Source organism: Nanorana parkeri, unplaced genomic scaffold, assembly GCF_000935625.1.
Source record: "Nanorana parkeri isolate BGI_ZX_2015 unplaced genomic scaffold, ASM93562v1 scaffold1564, whole genome shotgun sequence".
Taxonomy (NCBI): domain Eukaryota; kingdom Metazoa; phylum Chordata; class Amphibia; order Anura; family Dicroglossidae; genus Nanorana; species Nanorana parkeri.
Window position 1 is genome coordinate 211,688 of NW_017307832.1, and position 23,017 is coordinate 234,704.

General features: G+C 40.3%; 1 protein-coding gene across 1 annotated transcript in view; it reads right to left on the reverse strand.

The window, feature by feature from the left end:
• Positions 1-21,441, reverse strand: part of WRN (Werner syndrome RecQ like helicase) — a 127,922-nt gene extending 106,481 nt beyond the window's left edge. Inside the window, exons 1-9 of the mRNA XM_018570636.1 lie at positions 21,407-21,441; positions 20,340-20,379; positions 17,993-18,108; positions 12,816-12,961; positions 11,073-11,221; positions 4,374-4,523; positions 2,281-2,353; positions 2,078-2,192; positions 927-1,275 (exon numbers count right to left, since the gene is read on the reverse strand). Coding sequence (XP_018426138.1) covers positions 927-1,275; positions 2,078-2,192; positions 2,281-2,353; positions 4,374-4,523; positions 11,073-11,221; positions 12,816-12,961; positions 17,993-18,108; positions 20,340-20,379; positions 21,407-21,441 — 1,173 coding nt within the window. The remainder of the gene's footprint in view (positions 1-926; positions 1,276-2,077; positions 2,193-2,280; positions 2,354-4,373; positions 4,524-11,072; positions 11,222-12,815; positions 12,962-17,992; positions 18,109-20,339; positions 20,380-21,406) is intronic.
• Between the last annotated feature and the right edge of the window lie 1,576 nt (positions 21,442-23,017).

The following is a 23,017-nucleotide window of genomic DNA, read 5'->3' on the forward strand; positions in this document are numbered from 1 at the left end:
GAAAGCAGCCAGAACTTTAGTAGAAAAGCCTGAGTCCTGCCAGCATGTTGCAGAGAAGGACTGTTGCTCTGTGTGGAAGCAGTGGTCTCTCTGCAGAGGTCTGACATGCCCCCTACCGAGTCATAGCTAGAGCGGATTACAGAGCTATAGATGTGGTCCAGCAGTGGGTGTGTTGGATCTCTGCAGAGACCACTGCTTCTACACAGAGAACAAGGGTCTTTCTCTGGAGCATGGTGGCAGCCATAGGCTTTTCCACTGAGGCTGTTTTCTAAAAAAAAAAAAAAAAAAACTAATAACTTTTTTTTGATGGAATGTATTTAGTGGAATAAAACTAAATGTTTATTTGGCCTTTAAGGTAGCTTGCTAAAGCAGCCTCATTCTAAAATAAAGAATGTATTTTATTTGAGCGACTTGATTGTGGATTTAGTACTGTTTTGTTCCCTGTTATGCTACATGACACAAATACATATCTTAAAGTGACAGATTTTTTAACATAAACCAATACTGTAATGTGTGCCTTACTGTAATCCATGGTGGTTTCCCTTCTCTTTGCTGCTCTTCCTTTTAAATCCTCATGTCTTCTCATGCTTGGGGAGAACTTCTCTTTTCAGCTCAGGGCCTCTTCCTGTAGTGCTGGCTCAGGTTACAAGCCTATAGAAACTAATACACAGACATCGTGTATCCATTCCTGAGACAAGGCAGTCTGCTGCAAAACAGAAGTTCTGCAGAGCATGAGAACAGATACAGATTTAAAAGGAAGAGCAGCAAAGAGAAGGGAAACTACCATGGATTACAGTAAGGCACACATTACAGTTTTGTTTTATGTTAAAAAATCTGAGGGTTTAATGTCACTTTAACTCTAATGATAGGTGCTCTTTACATAAGCATGAATGTGTACAAGAATGTATTTAGTGGTTAAAGCTCACCTCAATAGATTCATCATCTTTCTTGTTGTGCATTTCACCCATGGCTTCCATCAGCTGAAATTCCTCTTCAGTGATGCCTAAAGTCATGGCAAAGTCTTGGTCCATGCTTCCTTTAAGATGGGCATCACGTTTTCCAACAGAACTATAATTTGTTTCTTGTCTACAGTCATCTCTTTTACTACTTGGTTTGACTTCACAATCAGACACACAGGCTCCAGTTTTGTTACTACTCTCCGGTGAGCCTTTACAAACCAATTCTTCAAAGTCCTCCTGTGCCTTTGATGATTCTAAAAGTACACTTCTGACATCTTCCAAGCTCCCAGAAAGTTTTGCAAGAATATCTGCAGCTCTGTAAAATTATATTTTCATGATAATGTTTACATATAAAAATGGCATTTCTGCTGTTCTCATCTTGCTATAGGTAATGGACAAAACAAAGTGGCAAAGTCTCACCAGTAAATTCCAATGCAGTAACACTTTCCTAAATAAAACCTGTACTGTCTTATTACATTTAACACACTTATAAATATAAACAATACTGTAACTGAACACATAATGGGATTGGTCCTGTAGTCCCTGTCATCAGGAATTAAGGTAAACACCCCACAGGCATGTTGTTTCACTATGTGAAACCTACAGATTACAGCTCTCAGGTTTGCTATGACAGATGAAATGGAGGCAAGGTGGCAAGTTACAATATGAAAATATCAAATTGGAGGAAAAAATGTAGTCTGCAAACAAGCTGCAGTAAGAACAGGCAGTGTTCGACCAAAGTCACAACACATAGGTGAGTGGCATACAAAACAAAAAGTTTAATCTGGAATGCAGGTTGTAACCAGAATTACAGTAATAACTGCACAATAGACTATCAAAGCACCAAAAATAATCAGGAGAGAGATTCTTCCTTGTTTGCTCAAGCACTGTTCCAGTAGTATTTACATGCACTGTCAGCAATTCAGTATACAATCACAGTCCTGAATAAAAATGGCTACCAGCGTACTAGTTTTTACAACTATAATTATGAGCCCACAACAGTCTAGGATCTAAACTCTACTTCCTTTCTAATAAGAACGGTCATAGCGACTGTTCCATTAACTGACATTTGCATTACAGTAGATCAGGATTTATAGTAGGTAATATTACACAATTACCTTTGTGTCTTTCCACACATTTCAAAATCATATGGGACTTGATCCACCAAATCAAGACACTCCTGTGACAGAGCCTTGAGCTTGCTCTTCATCTCAAGTGAAGCTGCACTATCCTCTGTAATACATACAGTAGTCAAAAGGAGTACATATAAAATGTAGGCAACATCATTATTTTTAGCCGATTCCTAAAATAAAAAAATTACCTGTACTGACATGGAACAGATCCCTCTCACTTTCATCCATGTTCTCTAGTTTTTGGTAAATTAGAAGACTGGCCTGCAAAGTAACCAAGAATCTCAAACTTTATGTAAGACTTCATGATAGTTTTATTTAAGTCAGTTCTCCTTTGACATGGACAGCCTAAATATTTGAAACAAAACTAGGAATCTACTGAAGGAGACTCTCAGCCTTTTTTATTTGATTTATTTTGAAAAACACCACAAATAATATTGATGCATAGTGCAGTCCTTAAAGGGTATGTAAATCCTGAAAATTATATTTTCTTATTTGTTCTCCTTTTGTCTGTTAAATATACAATTGAAACCATTTTTTTTTTAATTAGTTGAATAAGTCCAAAAAAAAAATCGGTGGATCCTGCCAAAAATCTTGAGCTGAAAACTGTTCTCTCTTCCTGTGCTGCACTTTTATCAGTTAAACTTTTGCCAGCTATCTCTGAATGCTAAAAGTACCCTTCTCCCCAATGCTATGGAGAAGAGGAGGGCCTAGGATGACATAATTGCTTCTGCATAGATGCACTACTGAGAGTGAGTATTGTCATCCTTGGACAGAAAGTGTGCTAGTAGCAGAAAAAAAGAAGCTTGAAAAATTAAAACTAATGCAGCGCCCACATCTAAGAACTGGTAAGCATTAATATAAATACTAGGGATGTCCCGACACCAGTATCAGTGCTGATACCAGACATTTTCACGCGTACTTGTACTCGTGAAAATGCCCCGATTCTTAAGGTCGATACCGGCCCTTTCAATTTTTGAAACCTAATCGGCTGTCTGAGTCCTTGCGCTTATGGAAACCTCAGGCAGCCTGCTGGGGACTTGGCAGTAGCTGTCCTTGGCAGTGCCTGTCCGGTTCTATAGCTCCTGCTTCTCCTTCCTGCTGCAGGCACAGCCATGGACAGCCCCACACAGCACATACAGCCCCACACAGCACGTACAGCCCCAGACCCGACACCCACCCATTCAACTCTCCATGCACCATTTCAGGCCAGCACCTGCACAATCAGCATAGCCGCGCAGAGATCCACATGCTGCATGGGTGAGATCTGTATTCAGCTTTGGTGACATGTCTATTCAGCTCTGGTGACATGTCTATTCAGCTCTGGTGACATCTGTATTTAGCCCCGGTGAGAATCAGCCCTAAAATCATCAGTCTGTATTGTTTTAGACAAAATGTCACAATGGTATCGGGGCATCCCTAAAAAAAATTAAATTTTGTTTTTGGGTTTAGATAAGCTTTAGGGTTTCCGGTAAGAATTAGGAATGCACACCTGTGCTCTTTCCTAGTTTTCAGACCCCACTGTCAACTGACAGTTTCAAGTTCTCCCTAGAGATTATTTCTTGGGTTTCGATGCACCTAAATTATTTCTGGAGACTATCCAAACATTTATGTTGGTCATTATTTGGAGTAATTATTCAACATATTGGTATAGCCAGCAAGTCTGAGTAAGTTGCTTAAACTTAAAGTAAAATGCAGGGCAACAATAGAAACAAATCAGTGAGCTACTAATGAATCCACACTACAACTATACAAAATTAAGGAATTTCACTCAATTTACCTTATTTTATGTACCTTATTTTTATTACCTTATTTCTCTGTAACCCACTGCACCCACAGTAAACTAAGACAACGTCACATGGCCATTACGAGTGTATGGCCATTATGAGCGGCCATGAAGTCTGTGTTCTGTATCATCCTCTATTTCCAGCAGTGCCAATTACATTCAAACTGCCAAAGAAGAGTAAATTTGGCTGCACTACTGAAAATCCTGACACACCAGGAATATTTTGTATAAAATTGTGGTCGGCATCACCTGTTAATTATGTTACACCACCCCATTAGGGTAGCATAGAGTGCAGTTTGGGGAACCCCCCCCCTCCTTCTTGCCACATGGACAACATGGTAATCACCAGAACAGGATGTAAAGGGGAATCCCCAGACCACATAAAAAAAGGATTTCTAATCATTAATTGGTTAGAGATGCACATCATGTTATTTCAGATAATTACACTTCAAATATAAATAACTATTATGAAAACAATGAACTTGTGATCTAACTTACATAAGCATCTGATGCAGCATAGAGTCTCTGCTCATCAGTAAGAGGAAACCTGTCCCAGCTGCTACAACGAACAGAGTTATCCTTCAGAAGCTGCTTGCTAAAGAGGTGTTTAACTAAGCCATTCAAACTCCACTTTTCTTTACATTTAAGCTGCAGAAACAGAAACAACATTACACACACTTGTTTATTACGATCTATTTTGTCAGAAAAAACAAACAAACACATTACCCACTTGGTATAGCCCCTTCCACTCTCAGCATGCCTCAGTTTTGAAACAAAGTAGTGCTGAGAGCAAGATCATGAACACAAGGGGATGGGACCTGTGTCCCTCGATGGACTTGATGATGAACACAAAAAAAATAATGTTTCCTTTCAGGGACACAGTATCTAGTGAAGCGCTCCAATCGAAGGGTGTGCAACAGAAAACAAATGGTAACAAACCCAGCCATTAAGATAACGGGGGCTGCCTGCAGCACAGAGTTGCCTGAAGGACCTTACACAAGAACCTAGCATCAGAAGAGGCCTGAACATCCACCATGAACAGAAGACCAGGTGGCAGCCTTACATATCTGGGACACAGTCGTCTGATGCCAAAAAGCCCAAGAAGCATTCAAACCTAGTCCAATGTTCCTTGACAGGAAAGGGTGGAATCCAATCTTTGTAAGCCTAAATGGCAATTTGTCTGAGCCACCGAGAAATGGTGGAATGAGAAGTTAGTTTCCATTTACTGGGACCATTAGGGATGACAAAGCGGGAGTAGGCCTTTCTAAAGGAAGGTAGACATGTATAGCTAGACCTATGCCCGGACAAAAGGGAAATATCCTTCTGATGTACTGGGGCTAGACAGAGACAGGGGCACAATGTCCTGGGTAAGGTGAAAGGCCGAGACCACATTGGGAAAGAAGGAGGTGTTAGGACTTAAAACCACATTGTCCTCGTGCAAGACCAGAAAAGGTTCACTATAGAACAAAGCTGTCAGTTCATGCTCATGCCTTGTAACGCTGCTGAAAAAGGGACTATATCTCTCATAGGTTCAAAGGGCGAATACTGAAGATCCAAGAGAACTACATTCAAATCCCATGTAGAAACAGGTGGGTGCACCGGAGGAGTCGCTTACACATCACGTACGAATGTCTTAAAGAATGAGTGGCTAGTGGTTTGAAACAAGATTGCAAATTATAAGATCTTAACCCTACTGCTCTTGTACCTAGGGCCATTGTTGATCCAGGCCTGATTGCAAAAAGGTCAGAATTCATCCAACAAAGTATTTTCTGGGATTGAAGTTTCTTTCTTTGCAATTGCAATTGTACTAAGCTCACAAAACCACCAGAGTATGCCGATATTCCGCCAGAGGATTTCTGTACCTGTAAATAAACCTGTCCGCATTGTTGTTGAATCTGGAGGCCCACATCTGGTGTCCACCACCTGTAACACAAGTTCTGGACCATTTTTGGGTGTAGGGACCACCATTTTCAGACATTGCCAGCTGAGATAGTCTGCCTGCCAATTATCAATGCCTGGGATATAAAAGGTGAAAAAGGCTAGAACATGAAGATCTGCCCAGGACAGAATCTTTTCTACTTCTCTTGCCACTCCAGACGTCTGGTTCACATACACCACTGCCATGGAAATGTACAACTGGTGCCATGGTCAGGAAACCCTCTATTTAAAATGTTCAGCAATGTTGAGCCAACCAAATAGCTCAAAGCTCCTGAATGTTGATCAGAAATCAATATTCCTCCAGGGTTCAAGCCCCCTGCACCTTCAGGGTGTCTAGGACTCCTTTGAGGCTGGAATCCTGAGATGATCTTGGAAGAAAAGGATTTCCCCAACTCTATAGCTGGATTCCTGAGCCACCAGGCCTTGGACAACAGTCTTTGGTGTCAGGCTAGAGACAACCTAGCCTTTGATGTCAGCAAAATTGGTTTGGCCAGACACTTCCATGATTATCATACAAAAGTGAAGGGTCCTTCAACACATGGACAAAAAGAGTCAGAGTCTGGAAATGGAGAGTAGGCAGTTTTTCTTTTGAAAGAAAACCCTGGCATGAGCTGTGTCCAGGATCAGACCCAGATACTCCAAGCGATTGGTCAGCTCCAACGTACACTTATCAAGGTCCAGGATCTAACTGAACCTTTTTGAGGTTCCACATTGTAGGTCAGGATCTCTGCTCGCAAAAGGAGGTCATCCAGATATCCCACAATGGGGATGATCTGGGAGCATAGTAAGGCAAGCACAGGGGGAAAAACCTTAATGAATGCACGGGATGCGGAAGACAGCCCACACGACAGGTCCACAAACTAAAGATGTTGAGGACCCACAGCAAAGAAATAACTGATGTGCTGGAAAAATAGGTACATGCAAGGATGCGTACTTGAAGTCTACAAAGGCCATAAAGTCTCCCTGATGAAAAGACACTGACATACCAACAACGTTTTATTTGGATTTTCAGCAGCAAATGAAGGCATTCAGTTCCTTGAGATACAAGATGGGGAGCAAACTTCCTTTTAGTTTTGGAACTTTGAAAAGGTTAGAATAAAAGCCATGAAACTGAAAATTTCCAAAACAGGAAATGGGGCAAGACCCCTTGTTCCAAAAGAGCTGCAATGGCCTGTTGGAACTACCTCTTGTACACAGGCTGAAAAATTAGATACTGTCAGTCCAGATGTCCACAAAGGCTAACACATGTGCCCCTACTCTGGAAAGTGCGGGCACCCCTTCATGCCAAGGAGGACTTCAGAGCAGGTTTGGGAGATTTAGGGGCCCAGGGTTTGTGGAGGAACTGGGCTTCTTGCTTAGGTTTTACCTTAGTTGCTGAAGCACGGGAATAAGGAAAGGAACTTTTTCTTGCCTCAAAGGACGGGTTATTCTTTTCAGCGTCAGGCCTAGGCTTCTTTTACTGGGATAAATAAGTACTCTTACCACCAGTAGCATCCTTGATGAGGGTGTCCAAAGCAGATCTGAAGAGACAATCACCCTTAAAGAGCAGGCACAGCAAATTATTTTTACATGCCTGCTCTGCACACCAACATTTCAACCAAACTTATAGAGTAAATAAAACGAGACACCCAATAGTATATCTACACAGTAGTGCAGGGCTGTTGGCACTCTACATGTTCCACAAAAAATGATTAGTATGTGGTAATGCTGGATCTGCTGCCATAATGTTTGACAGACTAACATCACGGTTATGCAGGTTGCAATACAAGGTCTGTCAGTAAGGGCAAAAATTAAGAGTGACTCAAGACATTTATCTATAAGATCCTTAAATGCTGGTGCATCCTCTACAGGGATCATCAGAGCTTTATTATGATGGAACATGTTTATAGTTAATGTAGTGATACTCAGCAGCACAGCCGACTCATAATTAGTATTCAAAAACCAGAGTCACACCAGAGGCTGGTGACTCTGGAAAGTGTTCTGTGGCTAATACAATACACAGAGATCTCGAAACTGCAAAAGGTAGATCACATCCCAGGCAGGGCCCAGAAATCTTCCAGTGGAGTTTGGGTATGGCCTCCAAAGCTGTTGCTGAGGATACACCATCCTGGATAGCTGCATAAGAGACCAATTTAAGCAACATGTGGGTGAAGTCTTGCCTGAAGTAAAAATTATCTTGAACCAAAAGAAAATAGCTAGTAAAACAGTTAAACTTTTCTCAGTAAAGAAAAGGCATCCATTCTCCTAAAACACAAGCAAAAACTGAGGCATACTAGGAGTGGGAGGGCTTATACCAATTGGGTCACTTTTTTTTTTGCTTGCCAGTGTCCAAATCCTCCTGTTGGCAGCATATAACCTAAACGTCACTGAATCCAGTGTCCCTCAACAAACTGAAATTAAATGTAATTAGGGGTTGCATGATTTCGGTTTTCTTTCACCCTTGTTAACGTAAATGTGATAAAAAGTATAAATAAAATATATAGTATGGTTTTCAGCATTATCCTTAAGAAATTAAAGACTTGCCTAAAGAACCATTTGCTCCTATTTTGCTACTCTACACCTATTTCCATTGTGGTTAGGTCCTAGTTGAATAATTGCTATCCTCTGTTATCCATTTTTTTTAAATAATCTTTATTAAATTTTAAATAGTTTTGAATCATACAATTTAAAACAACACAGTTCAACATCATTCCTCTCCTTTACTAAGGGAGCAATAGATTAAAAAAACTACACATCAAAAACACCATAAGTACCCTTTGTAACCTTTTCAAATTTCTAAATGCCTTCTTCGTTTGTGTTCTTAGAAGCCCATTCATCCTTCTCCTCACACCTTCCCAAACAATAACCAGGAAAAAAAAACAATAACCCTACCTTTATTACATTTTCCTCTCTCTCTCCAACTCCCACATACTTTTCTCAATGTACATCTTACTTCTCAGACCCTAACTTCTATCTACTAGTGTCCTTTCGAAGTCCACTGACATGCAATTTTTTTATCCAAGGGTCCCATGTTTTCTTGAATCTGGAGATTGTGTCATTTAACTACCTCCCGGCCGGCGTGAAAAAACGGCCGGCAGCTTCCTTGATGTAACATGTATATACGGCCTGTTAGCCCCGCCAACTGGGAAAGACACAAAATGTAAAAACTGGCAGCGATGCCTGTTAACATACAAGCGATCCGCCGGCTATGGGGCTGGTGGATCGCTTGTATAAGCTGGCGGCCCGAAAACGACGATTGCGGCATTTACACCACACGTTACATATCGCCGCAAACGTTGCAGTGAGAGCAATAATTCTAGGCCCATCAATCACTGATAACACTAAACTGATGAGCTGTAAAAGCTTTTAAAGCGTCGCCTATGGTAAATTTTGGGTATGGTAGTTTTTTGCGATTTCGGGGGTGCGCGCAATTTTTAAGCTTGACATGTTTGGTGTCTATTTACCCGACGTGACCCATCTTTTATATTTTACCAAAAAATTGGGTAATAATAATTGTTTCCCAACAATGTAAAAAAAACTTTTTTTCCTCAAAATTTTCAGTAATTTTTCCTAAATATAGTAAAAAATAAAAACCCCAGTGGTGAATAAATACCACCAAAAGAAAGCTCTATCTGTCCCAAAAAAATAGTATAAAATTAATTTCAGTACAGCGTTGCATGACGGAATAAACTTCAGTCAAAGTACCGCAGCGCTGAATACTGAAAAATGGCCTGGCCAGGAAGGGGGTCTAAACACCTGGTCAGCAAGTGGTTAAGATTGCAGAAAGTTTTTTAATTTATCATATACCATCCTATCTTGCTCCTTACTTGATGTATAGAGGGTATGTAGAGCTCCAAGCCTTTGCCAATGTCTGTTTTGCTGGTGTTATTTTTAAAAGTCACTAATTTAAACTGCATGTTGGTACAGCGCTACTGTCTTAAATTAAGCAAAGCCTCCCATGGATTGCATTCTACTCACCTTCCTATTACTTTATTCAATAAATACCTATCCAGAACCCCTTAGTTTTTGGACAGCTCCTTCATATATGTAACATTAAACCCACCTCATCACATCCCCTAAAGCATTTTGGGGAAATTCCCTCTGCAAATTTAGCTATTTTAAGGGGCACCATGTACCAGGGGAGCAGAACTTTATAATTGGCGTCTACTGCTGTCGCAGTGATTGAACAATGTTAAATAGGATCCCATATCTGTGCCCAGTCATTCGGTTCCAGTCGCTTCTCTAGATCCTGCTCCCATAGGAGCAAGTATATAGGTAGGCTTACATTCCAATAACTTTGATTGTTTTTAAATATTTGCAAATCAGGAGTTTTATACACAATCTAGAGCGGGACATCCCATACATTGCCTGAATCCTGCTAAATGACAACCTCTGATACAGGAAATCCTTTATTCTATAGAGGCTGGCTTCAATCCAAATTTGAAACTTATGAGAATGCTTAATTATTGCATTATTAATATGTATACGCTGAGAAGGTAGACTCCAACGTAAGGTCTCTACACCTATAGGGTTGACTTCATCTGCCTCTAGATGTACCCACAAAGGGGCAACGGGACCCATAAAATAAGAAATTAGTGACGCAATTGGTCCTGCCTGGAAGAAAGACATTAAATGTGGAACTCCAAGACCCTCTTTACTCCTAGATTCAACTAAAACTTTTTTAGCCACTCATGTTTTTTTCCGTTCCCATATAAAATGTTGGAACATCTGCTGAAGAGACGTCATCACGTATAACGGAATACTTATTGGCACCACTCGGAAAAAAAAATAGAATAACTTGGGTAGCAGAATTATTTTTACTGCTGCGGTTCTTCCCAACCAAGATATCCGATACTTCTTCCAGAATTCCATCATCTGTTTGACCTGACTTATGACTGGAGGATAGTTTGCTTGATACAAAAAAAAATAATAATCACTCAGCTACTAAGTGCACACCTAGATAACCAATACTATGAGATTCCCAGGTAAAGGCATACTGACCTTTAAATATTTGCATAATTTCTTGCTTTATGGCTATACCTAATGCTTTGGATTTAGAGTTATTAATTTGCAACCCAGAAACTTTCTCAAAGCTAAAAAGAAGCTTCAGTAAATACGGAAGCAAAGCTTTCCTTTGTTATCCAATGCACCTTCCTACAGTATATAGAGTAACAGGCAGGTTAGGTGCCAGCTGAATAATTGTAGGCAGGTAATAGATGCTTCGGAGCCAAGAAGGGTGAGAAATACCACACAAAAAAAGAAGGATGTAGTACAACATACTTTCTCATTGGCCACATCAGTAAGCTCAATAAATCCTTTCAATTTCACATCAGTGTCACTCAGTAGTTTCCACTGATCTCCTTCTATCCCCACGCCAACTTTCTTTATAGACTCATTTTCAAGCAGTCTCTTAAGACCTTTTGGAAAACCTGTACAAAGAAAGAACAGTTATAATCATATTTATCTCAGTTAACTAAGAAACCAGAACTAAAGAAAAATAAATACATTTGTGTGTGTGTGCGTATATATTATACACACATTATATATATATATATATATTTCTAGAGACACACACACACACAAATAGAATGTTATTGCTTCCAATGTATACTATTTCTGTGCCAGTGAATCAAAGTATTAAATCTAATTGGTCAGCATAACTAGCATTTTCAGAAAGTGAAGTGCTGCAGGTATTAAATACAAGCACCTAGAGGTGTCTGCACATTCTTGCAGCAACCTCTAAGTTCCCGTCTGTAGTATTAAATGTCGACCTGTCCTGACAGCCAAAGCTCCAACACTTTCAGGTAGTTTCCAGCTTGCCCATTACTGCCTACCCCCACATCTCAACTGGCCCATCATAAGAATGGGCTGCATCACAGGTCATTAGGTATGTGAAGAAAGCTTCAACACTACCAGCAAGTATTTTCGGCTCCAGCACTAGGCTGTAACAGCAGGAATGACACCGCTAGGCTCTATACCTAACATCATTTTGTATTAACAGTGACAGAGTTGATTCTAAGGTTGAAAAATAATTATTGTACCTATATAGCAGTCAGAGGCACATGTTGAGGAAAACAAACAAAAAAAATGATAGCCATGTCTAAGCCTAAGGGATAAAAACTATAATAAGAGTCTGATCCCCCACAGCAGAAAACAACGATTGAGTGGTGAGCCTTTGCGAAAGACAGGCATTAAGTCTACAGTGGCCCTTAAAAGGAGAACTATGAGATGAGTAATTTCCACTCACCTCATAGTTCTAGCTGACCTGTGACAATGAGACTGTCACAGGTCGGCTCAGTATCTAGAGGCTCTGCCTCTAGATAGGCAGAGCCAGCTGTCACTCACGCAGCTGGGCGGATCCCGACGTCCAGGTCGGGATCCGCTCTGGCTGCGGCATCTCAGTATACCGCGAGCTGCAGCTCACGGTATACTGAACTTAGGGTAACGGGAGGGCGCTAGTTTGTGTCCTCCCGTTACCTCAAGGAGAACTATGGGGGGGAAAACACTGACCCCATAGTTCTCCTTTAAAAGGTCAAAAAAGATCTGGTAAAAAAAAAGTTAGAAGTCTGATGTGGAAATGGCCATGCACTGACCCGTAGATACCATCAAAGTTCTGGGGGTGGTGAGGTCACTTACGTTGAAACTGAATAAGTTTAGCTTAACTGTCCGGAATTAGTATGCAACCAAAAAGCTAGAGTATGGCTGCTTTCATCTGAAGATTCTCACAAAGGTGTCTCTTTACATTTGACATGTAGTTTCTGGTGCTGAGAAAGAAAATGGCTGTACATGCCAGTAATTTACTGTAATGCTTACCTTCAAAACATAATTACAAAACAACTTCTGCAGATTCTTAAAATCATAAGTGTTCCCCTGACTTACTAAGTATAAGAACATACAAAGGGTAATCTGTTCTGTTCCAACCTTGAATCATGCACACCTGGCTCATAATATAAACTACATATTTTCTATCAAAACCGGATAATTAAGGCCTAAACAGCAAGCTCATTTAAAAGAACAGTATACCTGTCATGGATGAAATGTGAAATAGGTAGCATTCCAATTCTGAGAGACACACTTGAATAAGGGAAACCTTTCCAGTTTTCCCTTTAATATAAACAGGAGGCCATTCAATGTCAAACCCAATTGCTGACCCTTCAGGAAGCTTCTCTCTACAAAAAAAAAAAAAAATGATTAAAAAGGGAAATGTTAAACATGAATAAATCGTTTTTATACATGTCTTCTCTGAAAATGTTTTAAAAAGCAACAACTGACCAATGTTTGGAAGAGGAATATGAAGGACAAGTGACAACTGACCTATGCTTGGAGAAACACTGACCAAGATTTGGATGAGGACTAATAGTGTTAGAGATATGGGAAGTGAGGTTTGAAAGAGGCAATAGAAGGATGGTTAGGTTTGTCCTAAAACTGACAATGTACAACAAGGCTGCAAGTGCAAAATCCATTCTATCTGCATCCTTTACCTTTTACTAAGCCAATTTGCGTTTGTGTGTTAGGTGAATGTCACAAAGTTTTCAAAGGAACGCTATTAAAGTAGAATGCTAGACAAACAGCTAATTACGTAGTAGCTAAGCAAAAGGATTTGCACTTCTGTTTTTTTCAGGCTTGTGAATGGTATCCCTCTGCTACACTGCATGGCCAGGAAAGTGACACTGTTATACAGCACAGATTTTTAACACAAAAATTGCTCACAGAGAATCGGACACCTTACCATGGTATATAAACTCACACTTTTTTTTTTATTGCTAATCAGCACACTCTTTATAACATCTTTATAACATAAAAAAGCTATTTTTGGTCACACATGAATAGACATATTGAAGTCAGCATAGCTTCACCTCATTCAATAAGCAAAGTATAAAATACACTTTACCAAGAGACAATTGTCTTATCCTAGTGAATAAGGTGAAGATGTGCTAACTAACTTCAATCATGTGCAATAAAAAAAAAAGTTCTAATTTTTGAATATTCTTTACACAGTGAATGTTCTTTGTTTTACCCTGTTCAACTAATATTAGTGAAACTTCACTTTGAAAGTGAACATGCTCTACTCTAGTAAACCAAACCCACTGAATGACAAAGCTACTTACTCTATTGGTGGACCATTTCTGCTGGATAAAAATTATAGATATCACTCAAAAACTGAAGCTCTAAATACAGGTCTACAATTTGCAGTTATGTCCTGATGATGACATGAGGCTGTTGTTCTTCTGGACACATTCCATCACTACGTTTTGCAACTTTTTTTAAATCCCAATTCAAGCAAAGTTGGAACGTCGTGTAAAATCTACATAAAAACAGAATGCAATGATTTGCACATCTCATAAACCCATATTTCAGGGCTCAAAATTTCAAGTCCTGGGCTACTAGCCAGGCCTTAAAAGTTACTCGCCACCAGTTGCCCCACTTAACCCCTACCCTGCCCCTGCCTTAACTCCACCCCTAAACACACCCTTTTAAATGATCTTATTAACATTCTTATCTTATGATAATTGCCACTTGTAAACTGCAGATTAGGGAAACGCAAGTTCCCACCACAGGCATCCCTTATCGCCCCTGAAATATAAGTGTGAATGGGGCCTAATATACACGTACACTAAAACACAGGAATTTCGGCCAAAGCTCAGAACTGTCACAATGCTGCCCGAAAAGATCCAAGTGCAGGTAGTGACAGGAGCAGCTCTGTTCTCTGCATCCGACAGTGATGCAGACCATGTAGCTGCTCCCGCAAGTCAGGTACGTGGTCTGTGATCGCGTGCCTGACTTGTCAGCTGGCTGCGGGTCACATAGTGCCGGTTGGCAGGCCGGAGTAGGCATGCTGGATCAGTACTTTGAAACCCCAATTGCAATTTTTCCAAATTTTGAGCCCTGCCATATTATTCATGATAGAAAACAAATCAAATATTTAAACTAAAGAAAACAATAAGGTCATTTTGAAATTGATGGCAGCAACACATCTCAAAAAAGTTGGGACAAGGCAGCAAAAAGCTGACAAAGTGGTACTAACAAGGAAGAGCTGGTAGAACATTTTGCAACTAATTAGATTAATTGGCAACAGGTCAGTAACATGATTGGATATAAAAAGAGCGTCTAAAAAGGTGCCCATACACCTTACGATTATCGTCCGATAATCATATGCCATCGCGGTTTCGTCCGATAATCGCAAGGTGTTATGGGCAGTGTACAACAGCAAATACTGTACAATCGTATGACTTATGACTTTCAAGCATGTTTGAAAACTTTGGTCGATCGTACGATTTTCGCAAGGTTAGTGGCGTTTCCGTACGTCAAAAATCGTATGATCTACACTGCTCATGCGCAAACGAAAATACGTGCGGTCGACTACCGCAATTCGTCCAGGTGCTTTTCTTTAATTACGGCTAATTGAACCTTGCGATAATCGGGGCATGATGGGGCTGCCGTACGACAATCGTACGATGGTTCGATCATCGGACGAAACGTTTCGCCCGATAATCGTAAGGTGTATGGCCACCTTTAGAGAGTCAGAGTGTCGCAGAAGTAAAGATGGGTTTTCTGAACATCCAGAAATGTTGTTGTCTACTCTGGGCCAAAGCTCATTTAAAATGGTCTGTCGAAATGTGGAAAACTGTTCTGTGGATAGACAAATGGAAATTTGACATTTTTTTGGCAACCATGGGCACTGCATCCTTCGGACTAAAAAGAGGATTAACCTTCCCTCTTGTTATCAACGCTCAGTTCAATAGCCTGCATCTCTGATGGTATGGGGGTGCATTCGTGCGTATGGAATGCGCACATCTGGAAAGGCACCATCAACGCTGAAAGATATATCCAGGTTTAAGAGCAGCATTTTCTCCCATCCAGACATTGTCTTTTTCAGGGAAAGCCTTACATATTTCAGCAGGACAATGCTAAACCGCATACGTCATTTAGGACAACATCGCGGCTTGCAGTCTGCCTGCAGTCCAGACCTACCATCAATTGAAAATATGTTTTGCATCTTCAAATGAAAAATACGACAAAGACGACCCAGGACTGTTGAGCAGTTAGAATCATATATCAGGCAAGAATAGGACAACATTCATCTCCCAAAACTCCAGCAACTGGTCTCCTCGGTTCCCAGACATTCGCAGAGTGTTGTTAAAAGAAGAGGGGATGCTACACTGTAGTAAGCATGGCCTGTACCAAATTTTTTGAGACGTGTTACTGCCATCAATTTCATAATGACCTTATTTCTTTTTTCTTAAAATGGTACATTTTCTACGTTTAAACATTTGATATGTTTTCTACTTTCTATTGTGAATAAAATATGGGTTTATGAGATTTGTAAATCATTGCATTCGGTTTTTATGTAGATTTTACACACATCCCAACGTTTTTGGAATTGGGTTTGTAGTTACCTAAAGAATTCCTGCATATAAAATAATAATTGTATACGATTTAGTTTAGAGGTTAAGGTAAGGCCCTTGCAGAGGACGAGCATCTCATGTAGTGGCAGCTGTTTTGCCTGCATCATACTGGTCTAAGCTTCATCACAGATGGTGTTTTGCGGATAGGAAAACATAAAGGGGACACAGGTGAAACACAATTGCTTATAATAGCTGCACATTAACTGCAGTGCCAGTGTCAGCAGGGGTAAAAGAAAAATAAACATAATGCTACACTGCAGAGGTAAAGTGCTAATAATAGATCTACACATTAAAATCCTGGTGCCCACAGGTTAGTTTTAAGAGTTTTAAATGTGCAAAATGCTTATTCATAGCTGTTTTGTAGCAAAAGTACCCATAGGAGTAAATGTAACACTGGTTGAGAGTTTGTAACAAAGTAGTCTGATTTTCTTTTACATGTTCAGTCATTTACCAAAAGGTATATCTACACATCTCACCTTTTTCACATGGCCTACATAATATCCATTACACCTCCATTATCTGCATGTTTTCCAAAATAATTTCAACTTTTATTTTCAAATGAAAATGTAATACAGTACAGTACAGTAGTATGTAAGCATATGCCTGGTAAAGACACTATAAGTAATATTACACATACATTGTCCATAGTAGCCTGAATTATTGTTTTCATTTCACAGATAATTAAAGATATAAGCTATTGCTATAGGCAGCATCTACACTTTTCAGAGATATATTATCTTTAGGGGCTAAAACAAATTTTATGAACCTAAAAGCCAAACTGGATTATTTGCTATATAGAAAAACGTAATTTGTCTCTGTTTATTCCCATACAATAGTTATTCCCATAGTTTTACCCAGGAAGCAAGAGTGAAATTTTATATAAAAACCAAAACCACTGACTAAACTTGCACTACAAGTAGAGGTGCACCGAAATAGAAATGTAAAAACTGAAACGAAACCGAAATAGAAAAAAAATTGTCAGGCCGAAACAGAAAATGTTTTTATTTTAATGTTTGTTATATTTTATTTATTTTTTATAAACTGTTAATTTTTCTTATATTTATTCATTTATTAAACATTTTCATTTTTTACTTTACTTTTAGGGGCTTTGGGAAATATTATGGGTCTAAACAGACCCCTGATAATGCCCTGTTAAAATAGAAAAAGAGATTGAGAACACAAAGTCCTCTATTTCTTTTTCTGCATCCCCCATTAAACTCGAACAGGAATCCTCTATGAGTGTTCCTGTTCATTGATAACATGAGAATATAGTATGTTTACTATAACCACAATTATGAAAGAACAGGAGTGGATATAGATCACTCCCATTCATAATTGAGGATATATTAACCATACCATATCCTCAATTATCTACAATACACTAAGTGATCACTGATCGCTGAGTGTTTGTAGCCTTCTCTCCTCTCTGACACACACTGTCACAGGAGGCTGAGTGAGCAGTGCGAGAGGAGAGCCCAGCCTCCTGTGACAGCGCTGTCTCCGCCCCCACACCGCTCTGCCGCACTGTGATAGGCGGCTGAGCGGTGTGGGAGGAGAGACACCGGCCGCTCACAGCGCTCGACCGGCTGGCACTTTGTCTCCTCCCTGCTGGGACAGAGCAGCGCCCAGCGGAGGGGAAAGAAAGCAGGGATGCGCCGATGTATTGGCAGGAAAATGGCAATTTCGGCATTTAGCCAAAAGTGCCATTTTCAGTCGATATGTTTCGGCGGCCGATATATCGGTGCATCCCTAATTACAAGTAGTTCCATAACAAGCACTGCACTGTATGCTTACCTGATACACTCTGACAAGTAAGAGCAATCATTGGACTCATTACTATAGTAAACAGAACCACTGAATTCCAAGTATGGGAGACTGTCTTCCAAAATGTTTTTCTTCCAGGTAAATTTCTAAGTAAAAAACAAATGACATTGTCAATGCATAGAGCCCACGTGGCTTGCATTAATCACTTTATTAGCAATTTATTTGAACCTTTTATTACTATTCATAAGGATCTTAAACTCTGTGACATCTTGCAATTAAAGAAATGGAACTCACCAAATCTCCAGTGACTCCAAAACATACATCTAAAGGTCTAAACTTGTAAAAGGTACTGTGATAACCCCCTTGCAACCAAGTCTTTCTGCAGCAGCTGAGGTTATTTTCTCAGATCTGTCAATGTCTTCTGATGTACAAAGCACATAAGAGGGCTGTAAGAAAACTTGCAACAGAAGTGATCAAGGCAGGACATTTCAGTAAGAATTGTCAGCATGAGATTGTAACATAGGCAAAAGCCCCCTGCCCTGGCTGTTCCATTACACTAGAGTTCTGAGTAAGCAGCAATAAAGAGCAATTACTATCTAGAAACAGCAACACAAAGAAAAGCCACTCAAGCCCACAGTAAAGGAAAAGAGGATTGAGCTGTTGTGACAAAGAAGCTGCGAAGCAGAAGAAACTAAGATCTGAAAATGCTAGCTTCCTGTCCGTCACATTGACCCACTCGCTTCCATAAACTGTGTAAATGACCCACAATAAGTATACAGATCAAGGAAGTGAGAGCAAAGTCAGATACGTCAGAGACTCAGTAAATTGCTCCAAGACATACCAACACACATTCAATAGTTGAAGTCTTTTTTATATTTAAATACTGATACTTTTCATTAATCAAGGTACCACTAAAAGGGATAGTTCACCATTTAACACACACAAAAAAAAAGAAAAACGGTGAACTGACCAAAAAAAAACCCTGCTTCCTATCTGTAATACTGACCCTGGTCCATCATCCCCCCTAGCCAGTAAAATGGTCCAGAAAACATTAATACACAGCCACAGACACTGTATAGCAGCATAATGATTGCAATGGGGAGCAGAGATTGGCCAGTGCGGCCACGTGACAGTGCTCAACAATGAGAAATGTACACTAACAGACTAACAAATGGACATGTAGCATTTTTTCCAAAGCAGAGCACCATAACGCACGGCTGTGCATTACCACATGTTGTGATGAGCTGCAACACATGTGCGTCAGATCTGTGTTGCCTTTGTGCTTTGGGGTCCCATTCAAAATGAAGTGGCGTACATCAACTGTTAACAAAAGTAACGTGTCAATTTGTGATACCACAGCACACCCAATCGCATAAGTGTGTTTCAGTTTATTAGGGTGTTTAAAACATCAGCAATTATATGTTCAACTTAATTTCTACATTATACCTGTATGTAGATCAGGGGTGTCCCGAGGTATGGTGTCACCCGGAGCAGCCACCGGGTGTCACCTAAGCTGTGATGTGACACGCTGCTACCTGCCAGCAGCCATCTTGGCAATTATTTTTTGTATTGTGAACCCATAATTAGCTGCTCACAAAATTAATCCTCAAAGATATTTTAATTTAGCATCAAATGCAGGTGAGCATAACATGCCTACAGTATGCAACACTTTTGATACAATGAACTCTTTTTTGTATACACAAGTACGGATTATGATCACTGCAGGTATATATGTGAAATCAGCCAATTCTTATTGGATGCTGTCCAGTAAAAGAAAATGCTTCCAAATATGAAGAGAAAGCAGATATATGATCAAACATTTTTCTTCCCCATTGTACAAGTAAAATACAGTGGTACCTCGATTTTTGTACAAGTAAAATACAGTGGTACCTCGGTTCACAAACGCTTCTGTTTGCAAACAATTCGGTTCGTGAACAGGGAGTTTGGGAAAATGTTGCTTCCGAAGGCAAAGTCCGCATCGGGTGACAAATAGTGATGAGCTCGGGCGTGTTCGCAGCTCCACGTGCCGAGCCCGTCAGGAAGCTGACAGCGTGGCAACTCCAATCTCAGGTACATTATCCCAGTCCGCAGCTGCAGAGATCGGCATATGTCTCAGTGCCTGTGATTGGCGCTGCAGGACTGTCAGCTTCCTGGTGGGCTCGGCACGTGGAGCTGTGAACAAGCACGAGCCCATCACTAGTGACAAACACAACCGCAGCCATCTTCCCTGCTCTGACACTGGTCGTGGCTTCCTCTAGTCTGATCACAGTTTGATTCGGTTCGCGACAAATTCAGTTCACGTCTAGAATCGTGGAATGAATTAAAGTGACATTAAACCCTCAGATTTTTTAACATAAAACAATACTGTAATGTGTGCCTTACTGTAATCCATGGTTGTTTCCCTTCTCTTTGCTGCTCTTACTTTTAAATCTGTATCTGTTCTCATGCTCTGCAGAACTTCTGTTTTGCAGCAGACTGCCTTGTCTCAGGAATGGATACACGTTGTCTGTGTATCCGTTTGTATAGGCTTGTAACCTGAGCCAGCACTACAGGAAGAGGCCCTGAGCTGAAAAGGGAAGTTCTCCCCAAGCATGAGAAGACACGAGGAGGCACACATTACAGTATTGGTTTATGTTAAAAAATCTGAGGGTTTAATGTCACTTTAAGTTCGTGAACCGAGGTACCACTGTACTTATCTTGGAGTCCAGTGAGGGACACAGCAAAGCTTTCAGGCTGAACTGCCACCAACAAGAGGAATGGACATTGGCAGAAAAAAAAAAGCCTTATACCTTTCCATAAACATGGAGTCTGCTGGGACTGCTGACATCACATTCAAGATCAAGATGGTGATGCCTATCAGCAGTCTCAGGCCTTCTGAATGTTTACATGAGGAATGCTTTTACAGAAAATAAACTTGGAAAAATGCACGGATAATCTTTTAAGAAGAACACAGTTGAAATAAATGATCTGAGAGGAAGGTCTCTCTAGCTAATGTCTCATGGGAGGTTTATATACGTCTATAGTACACTTTATTTTAAGAGATGTTCAGGTTGTGGTGCAAGGTTCTTTGAACACACCATCATTGGTCTCAAAAAGATGAGAAGTACCTTATGTTGAGTGCTTAAAAACATTTCAGCCTCTGGGCCATTAGGAGGGGTAGAGATAGATTTTTCAGACACAATGTATGGAAGTAGATCAGCGTGTAAGAATATCTGCCACTTTGTGGTATGTAATCTTAATCTGTAGTAACTTTAGCAAATGTTCTGTGACAACTTTCTCATTAAAAAAAAATTTTTTTTACACCTGCAACAAAGTATTACATCAAATATCAAGGATGTTCATTAGCCTCCCAAACAAGCCTTAAAAAAAAAAAAAAAAAAAAATCTAAAAAAAACCCCACTTGCCTTTTTCACCTCACTGGGACCACTTGTATCTTGTCCAGACATCCAGTCAGGAAGTTTTCTTTGTTCTCCGCTCATTTTCTTATAAACACAAAGTAAAAGCAAGACCTGCAAAAATAATGCTTATGAAACATTACTCAATACCATTTAAATATGTAAATTCAAAATAAGAAAACAGAAATTACTTTGGTAACTCTATATTCACTTATTCACTGTGGTAGCACTTCTTAGAAAGTAGAAATACCAACCCGCAAAGCGACAGGAACAGGAGGATCCAATTCCCAAACCTTCTTTTCCAGCCGCAGTGTTTAACAAAGAACGAAAGTACAACCGAAGGCTCCTGCATGATAGTCTAAACAAGTCCCACATCCAGTTACTATGTGATAAAGACTGATAAAGCAAACAAAAAAACTTTCTTTACCTTCCCTGGTTGAGGGCCCATACACAACAACCAGTGCGTTCATTTCACAGTTATGTGACATGAACATGTTGGACCACTTAATCAAACCCTCCCCGTGTTCTGGGGCGTGGTGGTGCCATTCATCTCAATGACACCACAGACACACCTCCTGCCTGCAGTGTGACTGCCCACACCAGAACGTGTGGTACAGCAATGCCCTGCGGTCCAGTGCAGTGCGATTGCAAAAAATAGTATATGCACAGCTGACAGGTGAATAAAAGCAGCCGGGAGGAATAGCCAGACTGCTATTGGCTATTTCAAATTGCAATAGCAGGCTGGCTATTGTACCCGTCCACTGAGCAGAGTAGCTAGTAGATAGAACTTTCTCTCTCAGGTCCACTTCTCTGCACAGTGGCGGGGTTTCAACAGCCAACCTGCTATTACAATGCAGAACAGCCAATATCAGTCTGGCTATTGCTCCCCATTGTTTACATTCTGCTTCAGTTGTTAATGACATTCTTTAGTGTGCATCAAGCCACTGGCAAAAAGAAGGAAAGAAAAAAAAAAAGGACGACAGTTGTCCTCCATTTTTTTTGCAGTTTGCAGTTGCTTGAGAGTGCCAGATAATGGGGAGTTTACTATATTATTATTATTATTATACAGGATTTATATAGCGACGTCTGCCTTCCCTGGACAGTCTGTATGACGAAAGGAATCGGGATTAGGTTCAGGCACATACTGAGGTTACACCTGCAGGAAGTGCTAGTGGAGGTCATCAGTTCCGACTCCGCTCTTAAGAAATCGGTCAACTGTTTGTTTGCTACATGCTTATACACTATGGCCATCTTGTAAGTGTTTCTTCTTATCCTTTATTAAACTTGATGTGATGTACTTCACTATTGGGAGTTTTTTCTCTTTTGGGTACGGTAATGGTCCTGTGTGGCATCTTGGAGGAATAGCCTTTCTAGATCTCATATTACCTACAGAGCGATGGACAATAGTTTCGATAAGCGGAGATGGGTAAGCCAAGGGGTCTGCTAGTCTGATTCCGTAATCTGAGGGAGGGGGGTAGGACAACAAACAACACCCAAACGGAAGAAGGAAAAAACAGATAGAGAGAAAGAAAGAAAAGAAAAATAAAAATAGGACAGAAGGGTAGTATCAGCAAGCAAGTATGGGAAAAGAGGCATAGGTCATTGGAACACAATAGAGACTCCCAAGAAGGCCGCCACCGGGGTGCCTCCTAATGTGCTG